Below are 17,341 nucleotides of genomic sequence, written 5' to 3' on the forward strand. Positions count from 1 at the left end.
AGATGCTGCAAGACCTGCTGAGTTTCTCCAGCAATTTCTGGTTTTGTTTGAGTAAACCGTGGATCTATCCCAATTGGAAATTTAGAGCCAAGGCTATTAAAACTTTCATTGCAAACAGATCCAAATAAATTACTACATTTTTAGGTAACAGCTGTAAAATCTATTACAGTGAGATAACTCACTAATGTTGGTTTGAGACATCCTGTCAAAAAGGAAGTTCTGGAGAGAAATACATTAATGAGATGGCAATAACTATTATTCACAAAATCATAATGGCTTGATGAGCTGAACAGCCGACACCTGCACCAATTTTCTATAATGCAGACACCTTATTTACTAATTTTGGTGGACATGTCTCTGAAGGATTGCGTATACCCGAAATTTGATTTTTAAAAAGATTGTGGAAAGGAATTTATTAACTAGACATTTGCAGATAGTCACGTCTCTTGTGATAGCTGTTTGTTCACTGAAGAACCCTTGCCTTGCATTATGACTGTTGAGCTGCAAGCTATTTGGAATAGGTAGTGACCAATCAGCCTAAATTAAGATGCTCTGAAATCAGCACTTGTGTTTCTGAAATATGCCCTTGTTGTGAATCCAGTCTGAAACATGTTGCTCTCTTGAAGAGAGGCTGGAGGATCTTTCAATGCTGTTTTTCTGCTGCAAACTGCAGGTTGCAAAGATCCCAGCAATGTTTAGTGCATCCATCTGTGCCAGAGTATCTCAGTTCCCTGAACATTCCATAAAATATCCTTTGTTTTTTCAAGAATTAAGATTTATTGGCAATAGGAGGTTCATTCAAGCTGATCAGGGAGAAATGCTTTTACCTGGAATGCATGGTGGTTTTATGCACGCGCACGCTTTGGAGTATCAACGTTTACATCTGCACATTATAATCTTAGTGTGTTATACATTTTGTTTTACACAAAATCAATATTTGGGCATTTGGTGTGCTTGCCTTTAATTGGTAGTGCATTGAATTTAGCATTTGGGAAGTCATGTTGCGGCTGTCCGAAATGTTGGTTAGGCCACTTTTGGAATGCTGAGTTCAATTCTGGTCTCCCTGCTGTAGGAAAGATGTTAAACTTGAAAGGGTTCAGAAAAGATTTACAAGGATGTGGAGGGTTTGAGCTACAGGGAGAGGCTGAATAGGCTGGGGCTATTTCCCCTGCAGCTTCGGAGGCTGAGGGGTGACCTTATAGGGGTTTATAAAATCATAAGGGGCAATGGATAGGGTAAATAGCCAAGGTCTTTTTTCCCAGCGTAGGGCATCCCAAAACTAGAGGTGCATAGGTTTAAGATGAGAGGGAAAAGAGTTAAAGGAGACCTGAAGGGCAACTTTTTCAGACAGAGTGGTGAGTGTATGGAATGAGCTGCCAGAGGAAGTGGTGGAAGCTCATACAATTAAAACATTTAAAAGGCATCTGGATGGGTACATGAATAGAAAGGGATTTAGATGGATGTGGGCCAAATGCAGGTAGATGGGACTAGATTAATTTAGGGGTATCCGGTTGGCATGGACGAGTTGGACCAAAGGATCTGTTTCTATGCTGTACAACGGTATAACTTTATAATTTTCTTTGCTTATTTAAGAGACTTGATTGATGGCTAATTTTGTTCTAATTTCAATACAAAGAAATCATACAATTGGAAATATCAGGAACAAAATAAAACAACATTTATGTTGTAACCTGTAGAGCAGTGAGATCAGAGAGAGAAACTGTGCACTCCTCCTGTCTCAGTCATAATGTGTCTTAGATTTGAGGGTGTGATGATAATGTTACAACATCAACGATTGTATGTATAAATTCAAAAAGGAAATAACTCAATGTCACTTACCATGGTAACAGAAAAAATGAAGCAATACTCAGACCAGAGGAAACTGCTGCCACATAGGCCACAATGAGATTGTTTGGAAAAGAAGCCATCAAGCATAAAAATGGAATTAACCACTGTAAACAGAGAAAAGTACAACAAAATAAAACAGCAGTTTGCAATTTGTTTTAGGATCCAATTTCTTGTTTTTAATATACAGTGGGTTAATGGTGCTGTTTCATTGTGTGTTTTAGTGCTCATGAAGAATTCATTTTTATACCCTAAGACTTTGCAGACAAATTAGAGAATGAGAAAGACCATACTGCACCAAGCAGCCCCTGTCGTTTCCTAGACTGAAATAGGACAGTGGCTCCAAGTTTCATCATGAGCAGCAGCTCACGCAGTACAGAAAGTTCGTATATCCATCACATCAGTGATCACTTCTCTGTGTATGCTAAAGCCTAAATTTTCATGAGCATTGATTCAACATCGATATCCTCTATGTATTATCCAATTGGATTTTGCACTCGATTGTACATGGAACAGATATCCAGAAGATCCAGGTTCATGCTCGCTACTGGGCCCAGGAGCAGTGTGCTCCATGGCCAATGGTAATTTAGCCCTTTAAAGGGTTAAATGAACAACACTACAAAATAACAGAATGGTGACGAAAGTCACAATTTCAATCCTGGGTTAATACCTGAAATGCCTGGTCTCTTCCAGATTGGTCACTAGGGAACTTGTCCGCTGTTTCCTGTCTGCCATTTATTGGATGCACACAGGGTCATGTCAGTGGGACACACTTTCCCTTTCCCATTGATATGTACTGAAGAATTCAGAAATGGGTTACCTATTGATGCTCATTAATTAGGATCACTAATTAGCTGAGGAACTGAACCATAAACTAGTCTCAGAACTGCCAACAGTTCAGACTGGAACTGAGTTGAAATCTAAACATGCGCTGCTCCACCATAGGTATTAGAGATGTGATAATGGGAACTGCAGATGCTGGAGAATCCAAGATAACAAAGTGTGGAGCTGGATGAACACAGCAGGCCGAGCAGCATTCGATGAAGGGTCTAGGCCCGAAACGTCAGCTTTTGTGCACCTGAGATGCTGCTTGGCCTGCTGTGTCCATCCAGCTCCACACTTTGTTATCTTATTATAGGTATTAGAGATGTTGTCTTTTCATGGGTTGTGTTCCTCATTGAGGAGTCAGTATATTTCAGTAAAGGAAATCAACATTCCAAAGTAAAGTTGAAATGAAAAAAATTGATACATACACTACTACCAAAGTAAACAGCAGTTTTCTTCCCAAATCTCTGCAGAAAACATTGCCAAAAAGGAACAATCATCACAGCAGTTATCTGTAATGGAAAACAAATTATTCACGTGATCAATCCAGATTTAACGATGATCTGTTATTTGAGAAACATGAATAAAGTGCACCACAATAAAATCCACAATTTAAAAAAAATTGCCTGCACAAAATACTAATTTTGATAACAATTTTGTATTTAATCAAAAACCTTCAAAATAATAAGGATTCAGAACATTATGAATTCACTAAGTGAATTATCTCCTATATCTACAAATTGGTAGACACATTAGTAAAGTTAGATCACACAGAATTCAGGGTGAGCCTGCCAACTGGACACAAAATTGGCTCTATGCTGGGAGACAGAGGGTGGTGGTACAGGGTTTTTTGTACTGAAGCCCTATGACCAGTAGTATTCCACAGAGATTGGTATTGGATTCACTTTTGTTTGTCATCTATATAAATGATTTGGATGAAAACATGTTAGGAGGCATGTTTGGTAAGTTTGCAGATGACACCAAAATTGTTGGTATAGTGGACAGTGAAGGTCATCAAAAATTATAAAGAGATCTGGATCAATTCGGTCAATAGGTTTAGTTGTGGCAGATGGAGTTTGATTTCAGATAAATGTGAGGTACTGCATTTTGGTAAAACAAATAAGAGCAGGACTTATACATTTAATGGCAGGGCCGGGTAGTTTTGTAGAACAGAGTGACCTATAGTTTCAGGTACGTAATTCTTTGAAATTTGCATCAGAGGCAGACAAGATAGTTGAGATGGTATTTTTACATGCTTGTCCTCATTTTTCAGACATGTGTGTTTGGAAGTTTGGATGTTATGTTGAGGTTGTACAGGACATCGGTGAGTCCTCTTCAGGAATACTGTGTGCAGTTCTGGTCACCCTGTTATAGGAAGGATATTATTAAACTGGAGAGAATTCAGAAAAGATTTACCAGGATGTTGCTAGGAATGGAGAGTTTGAATTCTAAACATAGGCTGGAACCTTTCTCACTGGAGCATAGGAGTTGAGAGGTTTATAAATTCTGCAGGAGCATAGATAAAGTGAATAGCAAAGGTCTTTTCCTTAAGGTGGGGGAATTCAAAACTAGGGGGCAACTTTTAAGGTGGGAGTAGAAAGATATAAAAAGGACATGGACGTGGGGATGATCTTTTTACAGAGAGAGTGGTTAGTATGTGGAATGAACAGCTGGACGAAATATGGATGTAGGTACAGTTACAACATTTAAAAGACATTTGGATAAATACATGAATAGGAAAGGTTTGGAGGGATATGGGTTAAATGAAGGCAGGTCAGACTAGTTTAGTTTGGGAACATGGTTGACATGGATGAGTTGCGGGGGAGATTGAAGTGACTGTTTCCATGCTGTATGAGTCTATGTCACCAACAAAAGTACTTAGTACAGTACGAGCTTCACAATTCTCACTGCAATAATATCAGTCCCAAGGAAGTTTGCTACAATATTGTCAATTTCAAAATTTTTATGCCCAGGACTGCAATACTGCCAAATTCCATGATCACATTCAGTCATATCCTGGGTCAGCCTTCTTTGTAATGATTAATTCCATATGCAGACAAATTTAGATCCTGACTGAAATGTTTCAGGATTAAATTCATTCTTTCTATTCGATTGCTACTTCAAGAAATACCCTCTTCTTCAAATATGTGACAGTGTTAAGTGCAAATGTTTGCATGAAGAGGAAAACAAAATGTTAAAAATAAACATACCAGAATCACAAGTACAATGTTTTGATAATGGTGTCGAAGATCAGCAGCATAAGTGCAAAACAGAGCAAAGTTCCCCTCTACAATCTGGTTGTAAGAAAATAAATATTATAATGGACATTCAGTCTGCTCATACAGAGATTTGTATTGTTCATAAATTAGTAATTTTACAATAAACCTGCAAAAGTAACGATTTTAAAATGGGGAAATTAAAAAAACCTACACGGATGTTGGAGTCAAAAGTGGACTTTTCTTTTTATAGTATCAGAGATAATGGGAACTGCAGATGCTGGAGATTCCAAGATAATAAAATGTGAGGCTGGATGAACACAGCAGGCCAAGCAGCATCTCAGGAGCACAAAAGCTGACGTTTCAGGCCTAGACCCTTCAGAGAGGGGGATGGGGGGAGGGAACTGGAATAAATAGGGAGAGAGGGGGAGGCGGACCGAAGATGGAGAGTAAAGAAGATAGGTGGAGAGGGTGTAGGTGGGGAGGTAGGGAGGGGATAGGTCAGTCCAGGGAAGACGGACAGGTCAAGGAGGTGGGATGAGGTTCGAGCAGTGGACTGACCTATCCCCTCCCTACCTCCCCACCTACACCCTCTCCACCTATCTTCTTTACTCTCCATCTTCGGTCCGCCTCCCCCTCTCTCCCTATTTATTCCAGTTCCCTCCCCCCATCCCCCTCTCTGATGAAGGGTCTAGGCCCGAAACGTCAGCTTTTGTGCTCCTGAGATGCTGCTTGGCCTGCTGTGTTCATCCAGCCTCACATTTTAATTTTCTTTTTATTCCTGTTTTTGTATCTAAGATTTGTGCCATGGTACTTGTACTTAAGATGGTGTCATAAGAGGGGACATTGTTACACTTTTCACGATACTCCTGCACACTTGTACTTGAGTACACGTGACAAGAAAGGATATTCTATTCTCTCTGCCATTTTTATTTCCCATTTACATAACCTGTCTTTATCCTTCTGTCATCCTCTCCACTTGCCTTCCTACCTACTTTTGTGCCTCAACATATTCACTTTCTTCAGCCTGGTCATTAATATATATTGCAATCAACTGTGGCCCAAACAGTGATCCCTTCATCCTGACTATCTTCCATTAGTCTGCTGATCCTTTATCCATGCTAATGTATACCATCGAAACCTCTTACCTTATGAAGCAGCCTATCTGTAACCCTGTCTATACCTACTTACCCTGTCTATGTTTTTTTGTCTATGTTGCCTCTCTGTCAACTTACCTTTCCGCCTGCCTTTGTATCATCAGCTAACCTAGATATTTTACTTTTTGATGCTTCATCAAAGTCCATGCCGATTATAAATGTTGGAGGCTACAGCTCTCTACCTTGTGGACTCCACTATTTACTACCGGATTCCTTGAAAGTGTCCCATTTATGTACTGTCACCTCTCCCTGTTTGTTAACCAGTTCTTTTCCTGTGTTAATACATTATCCTCAACTCCATGATCCCTATCTTGCCTATTAAGCTTTTTAATGGCACCTCATGTTTTTGCAAGTCCCGGTATAACACATGGGTTTCGCACAAATATTTTTTAAAAAGCACAGAACAAATACTCCTTTGAATCCAAATTAATTAGAATCTCCATATAATTGGGTCTTGTGTAAATAAAGAAAACAAATATTTGTGTTTAGATTTTTCCTAAGTATTACATCACAACCCAACAACAATTTTTGCAGGCAAAAACAGAAATTGTTGGAGAAACTCAGTAGATCTGGCAGCTTTTGTAGTGAGGAAGCAGGGTTGTCATTTTGAGTCCAAAGACCCTTTTACAAACCTGATAGTAGATAGGAAAAGATAGGAAACTTGCTGAAGACAGGGGTGGGAAGTTGGGAAATGAATTCATAGAATCCTGACAGTGTGGAAGTAGGCCATTCAGTCCACTGTGTCCACACCAAGCCTCCTAAGTGCATCCCACACAGACCCACTCCATCCCTGTAATCCTGCATTATTCATGGCTGTACCATCTAGCCTGCACATCCCTGGACACTGTGGGCAATTTCCCATGGCCAATTCACCCAACCTGCACATCTTTGGACTGTGGGAGGAAACCCACACAGACGCATGGAAAATGTGCAAACTGCACACAGTCACCCGAGGTTGGAATTGAACGTGGGCATCTGGTGTTGTGAGACAACAGTGCTAAACACTGAGCCACCATGCCGATCATAGGTGAGCAGGTAGAGACAGAGCCTGGATGACAGTAAGCCAGGGAGGAAGAAACACAGTTAAGGTGTACTATAACATGGGCTGGCCACACCGAAAGCAGCCCATGTCATGAGCAGACCTGGGGTGTATGTGTGTGTGTGTCTGAATATGGAATGTGGTCATCAGGCTCTAAAATTACTGAACTCGACATTAACTCCTGAAGGTTGCAGGGTCCCCAAGCAGAAAATGAGGTGCTGTGCTTCCAGCTTGCTCTGAGTCTCACTGGAGCACTGCAGCAAGCCTAAGGCAGAAACATTGACTGGGGAACACAGTGGCGTGCTTAAGTTACAGGCAACAGGAAATTTTGTCATTTTAGTGGACAGAATATTGGTGTTCTACAGAGTTGATGCCAGTCTATGTTTTATCTCCCCAGTGCAGAGGAGGCCACATTGTGCACCAAATACAGTCAACCAGATGGAGTAAAGCATAGGTAAATCACTGCTTCAGCTGGAAGGTGTGCCTGGGTCCTTGGATCATAAGGAGGGAGGTGGTAAACGGGCAAGTTCTTCCACACATTTCTTCTTCTGCATTTTCTGTGACTGGATGGGAAGGTGTCTTGGGGGTGTTGGAAAGTCTTGCGAGCGAAGCAGGAATGGACCAGGGTGTCCCAGACAGAATGAACCCTGCAAAATGTTGACAAAGGAGGGGAAGGGAATATGTGTCTGGTAGCGGCATTGGCCGAGAGATGGTGGAAATAGCAGCTTATGATTCTTTGGACGTGGATGCGGTCAGGGTGGTAAGTGAGGACAAAGGGGACCCTTTCATTGTTGTGGGATGGAAGACAGGAGGTGGGAGCAAGAGTGTGGGAGGTGGGTTGGACATGGTCAAAGGTAGCCTCATTGGAACAGATGGGATGGAAACTGGAAGAATGGAATGGAGTCCTTACAGAAAGCAAGGTGTAAGGATGTATAGTTCAGGTAACTGTGGGAGTGGGTGTGTTCAAAATGGATATTGGTGGCCAGTCAATCTCCAGAAATGGAAACAGAGATGTTGAGGAAGGGAAAGGAGGAATCAGAGATGGACCAGGTGAAGGGGAGGGAGGTGTGGAAATTGGAAGCAAAACTTATAAATTCTTCCAATTCCAAAATCAAGAGGGAAGCAGCACTGATGATGCCATCAGTGTACCAGAGAGACAGTTGTGGTGAAGGACTTGAATAGGATTGGAATAAGGACTATTCCACATACCCCACGAAGAGTCAGGAATGACAGGGGCTCCATGTAGGTACCCATGGCCACACCTTTGACCTGAATGAGAGGAGTTAAAAGAGAGAAGTTATTCAGGGTGAGGATGAGCTGGGCCAAGCAGCAGAGTGTGGTGGTGGATGGGGACAGTTCAGGCCTTTTCCTCCCCAGGCTGAAGCAGAGAGCACTGAGACCACCCTGACAGGGGAATGGGCATGATTGCAGCTCCATAGGAAAGGGGGAGCGGCTGGAGCCCTCAAGCTGAAAATTCTGAAACTGAACAAGAATCACAGATGTACATGGAAACAGATGGAGAAGTGGAAAATAAAAAAGAAAAATCAAGTCAAGGTGGGAAGAAATAAGTTCCGTGGGGCAGGAGCAGGCAAAAAAAAAAACATGTCAGCCTGGGCCATCCTGCTTATGGAGTTTGGGAAGGAGGTAGAACAGGCTGTAAGGGGTTGGGGGTCTGCAAGCTTGGAGATGGATGGAGGGATGGGGAAGATTCCTAAATAATCTGAGATTAGTAACTGTCATGGACACAATACTAACTCTCCTCCTTGCCTGGCTTACCATTATCCAGCCCCTGAAATAACTGCATAGAGGCTGGGTCCTGCCACCATTTATTTACTTGTGTACAGAATACTCACTGTGATCAGCCAGCAAGGAGCCAGTCACCTGGACTCAGGAGATTCTCATCTCCTGGTTATATTAGTCAGCCAGGGATTTCCTGATTGGCCCAGATTAACAAATCCAATCAATGATTTTGTAGTCAATGAGGTCAATCTGATTCTAATCACTGCAACCCATCTGTCTGTTCAACTGTCTTTCTTTCTCTCTGAGTTCTGTCTTTACCTCCTTTGCACCAGCCCCTATCTTCAGCATATACAACCAAAAAGATATTTCCCTCCCCACCCCAATCTGCCTTCCATAGGTACCACTCACTTTGCGACTCCCTCGTCTGCTCCACACTCCCCACTAACCCCACCACTCTCAGCACCTTTCCCTCCAACTGCAGGAAGTGCTACACCTGCCCCTTCACCTCCCGCCTCAACTCCAGCCAAGGCATAAAACAAACCTTCCACATTAGACAAGGGTTCACCTGCACATCCATCAACATGATCTACTGTATCCGCTGCTCCTGATGTGGCCTCCTCTGCATTGGTGAGACCAAGCAGGGGCTTGGAGAATGCTTTGTAGAGCACCTGCACTCTGTTCACAGCAAACTACACCTTCCAGTCATGAACCCCTTCAACTCCCCCCTCCCACTCCCTGGGTGACATGTCCATCCTGAGCTTTCTCTGGTGTTGCAATGAAGCCACCCGCACAGTGGAGGAGCAGCACCTCATATTCCACCATGGAAGTCTACAGCCTAATGGTTTAAACGTGGACTTTACCAGTTTTAGAATCTCCCCGCCCCACACCCCGGGTTCATCCCACGTCCAACCCTCCCTCTCATCCCCACCTCCTTGACCTGACACAACCTGTCTATCTTCTCTCCTACCTATCCGCCCCTTGGGCCTCAGTGACCAATCCCCACCACTCCCTACCTGTACTCACCTATCATCATCCCACCTACATTCCCCAGCCCCACCCCTCCTCTCTCTATTTTCCAGACCCCTTCCCCCTTACATTTCTGAAAAAGGGTCCTGACCCAAAACGCCAACTTTCCTGCTCCTCTGATGCTACGTGGCCTGCTGTGTTCCTCCAACTCCACACAGAGATAACAATCTCTGACTCCAGCATCTGCAGTTCTCACTATCTCTTCAGCATGTATGCATCCTTTTCCTCATTCTTTTCAGTTCTGAAGAAGGGTCATTGGACTTGAAATGATAATTTGTTTCCCTCTCCACAGATGCTGCCACAGCTACTGAGTTTCTCTATTTTTGTTTCAGACCTTCAGCATCTGTAGTTCTGCTTTATGTTAACAATTTCAGAGACCTGTTTTGTAACACCGACACTACAGCTAGCAACATAATGATTATGTTATGGGATCAATCATTTGATTGATGATGCTTAAGTTCAACTCCAGCAGCTGGGAACTTTAGATTTGATTAATTCAAAAATCTGATTTTTGTTTTAGCAGAAAGAAATACAGGATCTGCAAGTGTGATCATCAATATATGAGTCAAAGAAACCCAACTTAATCACAATAAGAAATCTGCCGACCAAGTCTTTCTTCTGAAAAATCCTAGCAAGTTGCTCAGCTCTGCAGACACCTTTCACAGGGCAATTAGCATTGCGCAATAACTGAAAGAACTGCGGATGCTGTAAATCCGGAACATAAACAAAATTGCTGGAAAAGCGCGATGTTTCGGGTCGAGATCCTTCTTCAGAAATTTCTGAAGAAGGGTCTCGACCCAAAATGTCAAACTTTCCTGCTCCTTTGATGCTGCCTGGCCTGTTGTGTTCATCCAGCCTCACAACGTGTTATCTTAGATTCTCCAGCATCGGCCGTTCCTACCATCTCTGCTGGAAAAGCTCAGCAGGTCTGGCAGCATCTGTGAAGGAGAAAGTTCTCACACCCTGAGAATTAATTGTAAAATGCTGCAGTTATTTTTATGCTCCCACACCATCCATTGCAAGGTGTAAAATCCTGACACTTCTAATGCGGCAGAACGGTATGTTTCTTGTATCAAGCATCTTTTAAATGCTCAGGAGGATTACCTGAATAGCCATGCCTGTGAAGAGGAAAGATGTTGTCAGCTTCAAGTAAGGGCTGTATCTCAACACAAGTTTGATTCCTTTCAGAAAAGGAATTGGTTTTCCTGACTTCTCAGTATAGGGGTCTAACCAAGAAAATGGAACATCAAACTACTTACCCTTTGAGTTTCATTAAACAGACAGTGGAACTAATAAATGAAGCAAAATACCTATTAAAAGATAGCATTAAGCTGATTGATCAGACTTCAAATTAGATTGGACAGCTTTCAGCATCACACTTAAGGATAATGAGTCCATGAAACTGAGGCTATTAAAATAAACAAATAAATATCTTTTGTCCTCCTTCAATGTCTTTGTACCTATCATCAATTTAAATATACAAAATAGCTCATGAATGAAATGCATTTTAGCACATTGTGGAGAAATATAAAGAAATGTTGTATAAATGCAAGTCCTTGGGGCTAATTTTAACCCATCTGTCACAGCGAGAAACTGACAGAATAAGATTTCTTCCTGCGGTGAAAAATTTATCAAGCTGACTTATACAATTCTGTCAGTTCCCCATCTGACAAGTTAAGTTCAGCTGACCCCCTTTAATGTTTATCCTTCTTTCTTGCAGAAATCTGCTTCCCATTCCAATTGCATCTTTTCTTTAAAACAACTTATTCCACTCAAGAATTCTTTCTATATTTCTATGTCTGAGCATTACCCCAACCCCTTGTTTAGTTGAAGTTTCTCAATGCTATTCTCTCCAATGAATGTTTAAAATTGTGCTTTCAAATTCTGCTCCACCCGATGAGCTGCCTTCTTGAATCGCTGCAGTCCACCTCCTGTCGGTTGACTCACAATGTTATTTGGGAGGGAATTCCAGGATTTTGACCCAGTGACAGTGATGGCACGGTGGTACATTTCCAAATCAGGATGATGTGTGGCTTGGAGGGAAACTTGTTCTTCTAGAGGGAAGTGGTTGTGAGTTTGGAAGGTGCTGTCTGAGGATCTTCGGTGAATTTCTGCAATGCATCTTGTAGATAGTACGCTCTGCTGCTACTGAGCGTTGGTGGTGGAGGGAGTGAATGCTTGTTGATGTGGTGCTAATCAAGCAGGCTGCTTTTTCTTGGATGGTGTCAAACTTCTTGAGTGTTATTGGGGCTGCACCCATCCAGGCAAATGGGGAGTATTCCATCACACTGCTGAATTGTGCCTTGCAGATAGTAGACAGGCTCTGGCGAGTCAGGAGATGAGTCATTTGCTGCAGTATTCCTAGCCTCCGACCTGTCCTTGCAGCCACTGTGTTTATGTGGTGAGTTCAGCTGAGTTTCTGGTCAGTGATATTCCACGGAATATTGAAAGTGGCAAATTCAGTGACAGTGAATGTCAAGAGGCGGTGGTTAAGTAGTCTCTTAATGGAGATGGTTATTGCCTGGCATTTGTGTGGTGTGAATGTTACTTGCCACATGTCAATGTAAGCTTAGATATTGCTCAGTTCTTGCTGCATTTGAAGGTGAACTGCTTCAGTGTCTGAGGAATTGTGAACGTAGCTGAACATTGTGCAACCATCAGTGAACATCCCACTTCTGACTTTACGGTGGAGGGAAGGTCCATTGAATTCCTATAGTGTGGACACAGAGCCATCAGCCCAACAAGTCCACACTGACCCTCATACAATCCCACCCAGACCCAACACCCCCCCATAACCCACACATCCCTGAACACTATGGGCAATTCCCCACGGCCAATCCACCTAATCTTTGGACTGTGGGAGGGAACGCACACAGACACAGCGAGAATCTGCAAACTCCACACAGGCAGTTGCCTGAGGATGGAACTGAACCCGGGCCCCTGGCGCTGTGATGCTAACTACTGAACCACCAGCTGAAAATGCTCGGGCTGAGGACACTACACTGATGAACTCCTGCAGAGATGTCCTGGAGCTGAAATGACTTGCCTCCAATGATCACAACTAACTTCCTATGTGCCAGGTATGATTCTAACCACTGGAGAGCTGGCCTCCTGTGATACCTATTGATTCCAGTTTTTCTGATGCCACACTTGGTTGAATGTGACCTTGATGTCAAGGAGTGTCACTCTCACCTCACCTCTGGAATTCAGCTATTTTGTCTGCATTTGAACCAAGGCTGCAATGAGGTCAGGAGCTGGAACCCAAACTGGGCACCGCTGAGCAGGTTATTATTCAGCATTGTTGAAGACAACCTCTATCACTTTACTGATGTTCAAGAATAGATTGTTGGGGCAGAAATTGGCCCAGTTGGACTTTTCCTGTTTTTTATGCACAGGACATACCTGGGCAATTTTCGTCATGTCAAGCCTTCAGTGCTATTGCTGAAATTTTGTGAAGGCCCATAGTCTTTGCAGTATCCAGTGCCTCCAACCATTGATTGATACCATGTGGAGTGAACTGAATTGGCTGAAAACTGGTATCTGTAATGGAGGGGATCTCTGCAGGATGACCGAGATGGGTCATCCGCTCAGCACTTCTGGCTGAAGACTGCTATAAATGCTTTAGCCTTATCTTTTGCACTGATGAGTTGGGCTTTTCCATCATTGAGAATGGGGATATTTGTAAAGCCTTTTCCTCCTCCAGTGAGATGTTTAATTGCTCCCCACCGTACCTGACTGGATGTGGCAGGACTGCAGAGCTTAGATCTAATGTGTTGGTTGTGGGACTGTTTAGCTCTGTCTATCACTTGGTGCTTATGTTATTTGACATGTGAGCAGTCCTGTTTGGTTCACACCTTAGTTTTATTACCCATTGATCATGCATGTTTAAGTAATCAGCGGTTGTCTGAAATATTAAGAGTAAGAGAGAATATTTGTCCTATCTAGAGTTAAAACCGAGGACGATGTGGTATAACCATTACAGCAATTCTAATTGTTCTAGGGTAATAGTTTTCTGATCTGCCACTAATTAAGTAGGCATGGTATAATGTCATAGGATAGATTTACCCCAATGTGGGCAATGGTGAGTCAGTTGGTAAACTATGACTAAATCGGAAAAAAAAAGAACCTCAATCCTGAGGAAACATGTTTTAACAGTGAGATGAGATTGTTGTTCGTGAATGGTGAGAGGCCTATACCCATGCATTAACATCTCATTATACCTAATCTTGCCTCATTTATATGTACTTTTATATTATTCCAGACAATGAACAGAAAGTAAGCATCAATAATGTCTGACATAGAGGTCTGAGTGAGTCACTAGCACTTCCAGCTCATTTGTGTCTTCCCTGGTTCTTCAACATGACAATTATTCCCCAACATCTCAGGACACATTCCACGACAATCTGCATCTTTTGCCCACAGATGTAAATATCGGTGAAGCACCAAGCATTGTTGCATATCTCCTACTCACTTAGTTCATCGCTTCAATGGGAGACCAGTCTGTACAATATTGGTTTGCCTTATTAACTGAAGGATGAGAACTTATTAGAACAATTCAGAGAAAGATTACTGGACTCACACCTGGAATTGATGAGTTGTCTTATGAGGAAAGGCTTGTATCTGCTGAATTTTGAAGGGTCATGGATGCCTTGATTGAAGTACATCTGATCCTGAGGGATCCTATCAGAGTAGATGTGGAGAGAATGTTTCCTATCATGGGAAAATCTAGTATAAGGGGCTGCTATTTAAGAACTGGGGTCAGCTATTTTAAATGGTTACGTGGCAAAATGTTTTCTCACAGATGGTGGTGTGTCTTTGGAACTCTGATTCTTAAAAGCTGTTGGAAGCAGAGTCTTTGAATATACTTAAGACAGTGGTAGATAAATTCTTTGCGAGCAAAAGAAGTGAAAGCTTATCAAGATTAAGGTGGGAATGTGAATTTGAGGTTATAATCAGATCAACCATGACCTTAGCGTATAGCAGAGGGGCTGAATAGCCTCTACTGACTCCTTAACGTGTACATTTGTAATGTATTTTGCCTGATATGCAACTTCTTGTAATAGGAATCCATTCCAGTTACTTAAATCCCACAATGTAAAGCTGAGCTTTCTGCACCAGAGCGGAGAACTCAGAGAGGAGAAGAGACTATTTAACTTCAAGCCATTCAATAAGTTCACAGTTCATCTGATTGTGATCTAAAAACCACTTGCCCATTAACTTTTGGTTTCCATGTAAACAAAAATTCTATCTAACACCACTTTGAATAAATTGACTGTCATCCTTGCATTTGCCATGGCTAATCCACCTGACATATTCAAATTGGTGTGGTGGCTCAATGGTTAGCACTGCTGTCTCACAGCACCAGGGACCCAGGTTCAATTCCACCCAAAGGGTGTTTGGAGTTTGCACATTCTCCCTGTGTCTGCGTGGGTTTCCTCTGGGTGCTTTGGTTTCCTCCCACAGTCCAAAGACGCGCAGGCTAGGTGGATTGGCCATGCTAAATTGCCCATAGTGTTCAGGGATGTGTAGATTAGGTGGGATATAGGGGAATTGGTCTGGATGGGATGCTCTGAGTGTCAGCGCGGACTTGTTGGGCCAAAGGGCCTGTTTCCACACTGTAGGGATTCTGAGTTTAACCAGTTGAAAGTGTTCACTTGCTGGAATACATCGTAGATTAAAGGTTCCTCTCTCTTGTCCAAATAATTAATCTTTTGGAGTTTTGGCCTAAAGTCCCTTGCAGCAATGCGGGAAAAAATTTCATTCTCCAGGGTCAGATTTAACTCCTCAAATTCCATTAATGAGCCACTTACATGATTTATATTCTTTATAGTACCCCTTATCCTAGTACATGTTTTGGTTGCCCTTTAAAGCAAGTAATTGCATTTATATAGCATCTCAAAGTACTATGTAATCAGTATTTTATTTAATGTGAGATTGGCATCATTTTGATAATTTATTTAGTTTTTAACTCATGTTGCTGAAAGATGGAATATTGACGACAATACCAGATGGTCCCTCATGTCATATTGCGTCAGGGATCTGAACATGCCTCAGTTTAACACCTTATCTGAAAGTTTGTGCACTGATAATGCAGCAGTGTCTTGGGTCTACACCAACACATTAACCCAGATCAAGTGGTGTAGCCTTGAACATGAATATATATTTTTTCAAGTCAGGGCCAAAGTGCAATAGCTGGGGCATAATAGCTTTTAAATTTCCTATTGGCCTGTGAGCTTTGAATTTGGATACAGATTTATTTCATCTTGTAGGAATATCTACACTGTACTCTAACTGAATCGCCCAATCTTGATCCATTGTCCTTTTTGTATACTTCCCAAAAACTGCTGGTAATGTGAAATAAAACAGAGAATGAAAACATTTGTAAACTGAAAGGATAAATTTGCATTTGAGATGTCAGTCCATTGATGTCAGTGCATTGTTGTGCAAATCCAGGATTTTCAATTTGTACTCATTGAAATGTCACGGCTTATTTCCTTTATCAAATCAGTTATTGAAATAAATGGGAAAGAAATTGTTTCAAGAACATCCTATTTATAGCTTAGCAAAGGATGTGCATCATTAAAGCTCTGAATTTAGATTTTTCATGCTGCTGTAATTATCTTGTCGTGGGAGGATACTCTGTAAATTTCTAGTTCTGCACAGGAACATGTATAACCATGGCTCACGCTTTGATCAAAACATGGACTGCAGCAGTTGCCTCAAAGCAAGCTACTTCAGGAACCCTGTTTGCCGAAAAAGCTCCCTCTTGAGGCAATAATACATATTTACAAAGCATCCTCATTTGAAACTGTCTGAATTATTTGTGCTTTTCAAAAAACTTTTTGGTATGGGAATGTACTCTATCTGTGTACTAAGCTACTCACCATCTCTCTCTCTCACACCAAAAAACAGAATAATCATACAAAGGATATAAATACCACCGATGGCACCACTCGCGATCACGTATGAGTTCCTCTGTAAAATGGGAGACATAACGTTAGAACCATTCGATCAAGATATGAGAAACATGGAAACCAAAAGAACTGCGGATGCTGTAAATCAAGAACAAAAACAAAGTTGCTGGGAAAGCTCAGCAGGTCTGGCAGCATCTGTGGAGGAGAAAACAGAGTTAACGTTTCGGGTTCATACCGGTCCCAAAACATTAACTCTGTTTTCTCCTCCACAGATGCTGCCAGACCTGCTGAGCTTTCCCAGCAACTTTGTTTTTGTTCATGAGAAACATGGAATTTATAAACTATTTACATTTTCTAACATCCATCTGAAACACATCAAGGGTAATTTTATTTCAGATGGTGATTTAAAATGGGCAATATCAGATCAAAAAGCTATTATACATTTGTCATGATTATAATTTCCATTGACTTACATCCAGAATTAGGAATGACTCCTTTGTTTCAAGCAATGCTGAATGCACTGTTTTGACTTAAAATCCTCCAGGGATTAAATATCCAAGTTACGAAAGAAGGTTAAAC

The 17,341-nt window shown here is 41.9% G+C and overlaps 1 protein-coding gene across 1 annotated transcript in view; it reads right to left on the reverse strand.

Moving 5' to 3' along the window:
* Positions 1-17,341, reverse strand: part of mfsd2b (MFSD2 lysolipid transporter B, sphingolipid) — a 71,378-nt gene that overhangs the window by 2,765 nt on the left and 51,272 nt on the right. The window contains exons 7-11 of the mRNA XM_048531324.2: positions 16,733-16,823; positions 10,953-11,074; positions 4,881-4,964; positions 3,099-3,182; positions 1,840-1,952 (exon numbers count right to left, since the gene is read on the reverse strand). Of these exons, the coding sequence (XP_048387281.2) occupies positions 1,840-1,952; positions 3,099-3,182; positions 4,881-4,964; positions 10,953-11,074; positions 16,733-16,823 (494 nt within the window). The remainder of the gene's footprint in view (positions 1-1,839; positions 1,953-3,098; positions 3,183-4,880; positions 4,965-10,952; positions 11,075-16,732; positions 16,824-17,341) is intronic.

Source organism: Stegostoma tigrinum, chromosome 4 (assembly GCF_030684315.1).
Source record: "Stegostoma tigrinum isolate sSteTig4 chromosome 4, sSteTig4.hap1, whole genome shotgun sequence".
Lineage (NCBI taxonomy): Eukaryota > Metazoa > Chordata > Chondrichthyes > Orectolobiformes > Stegostomatidae > Stegostoma > Stegostoma tigrinum.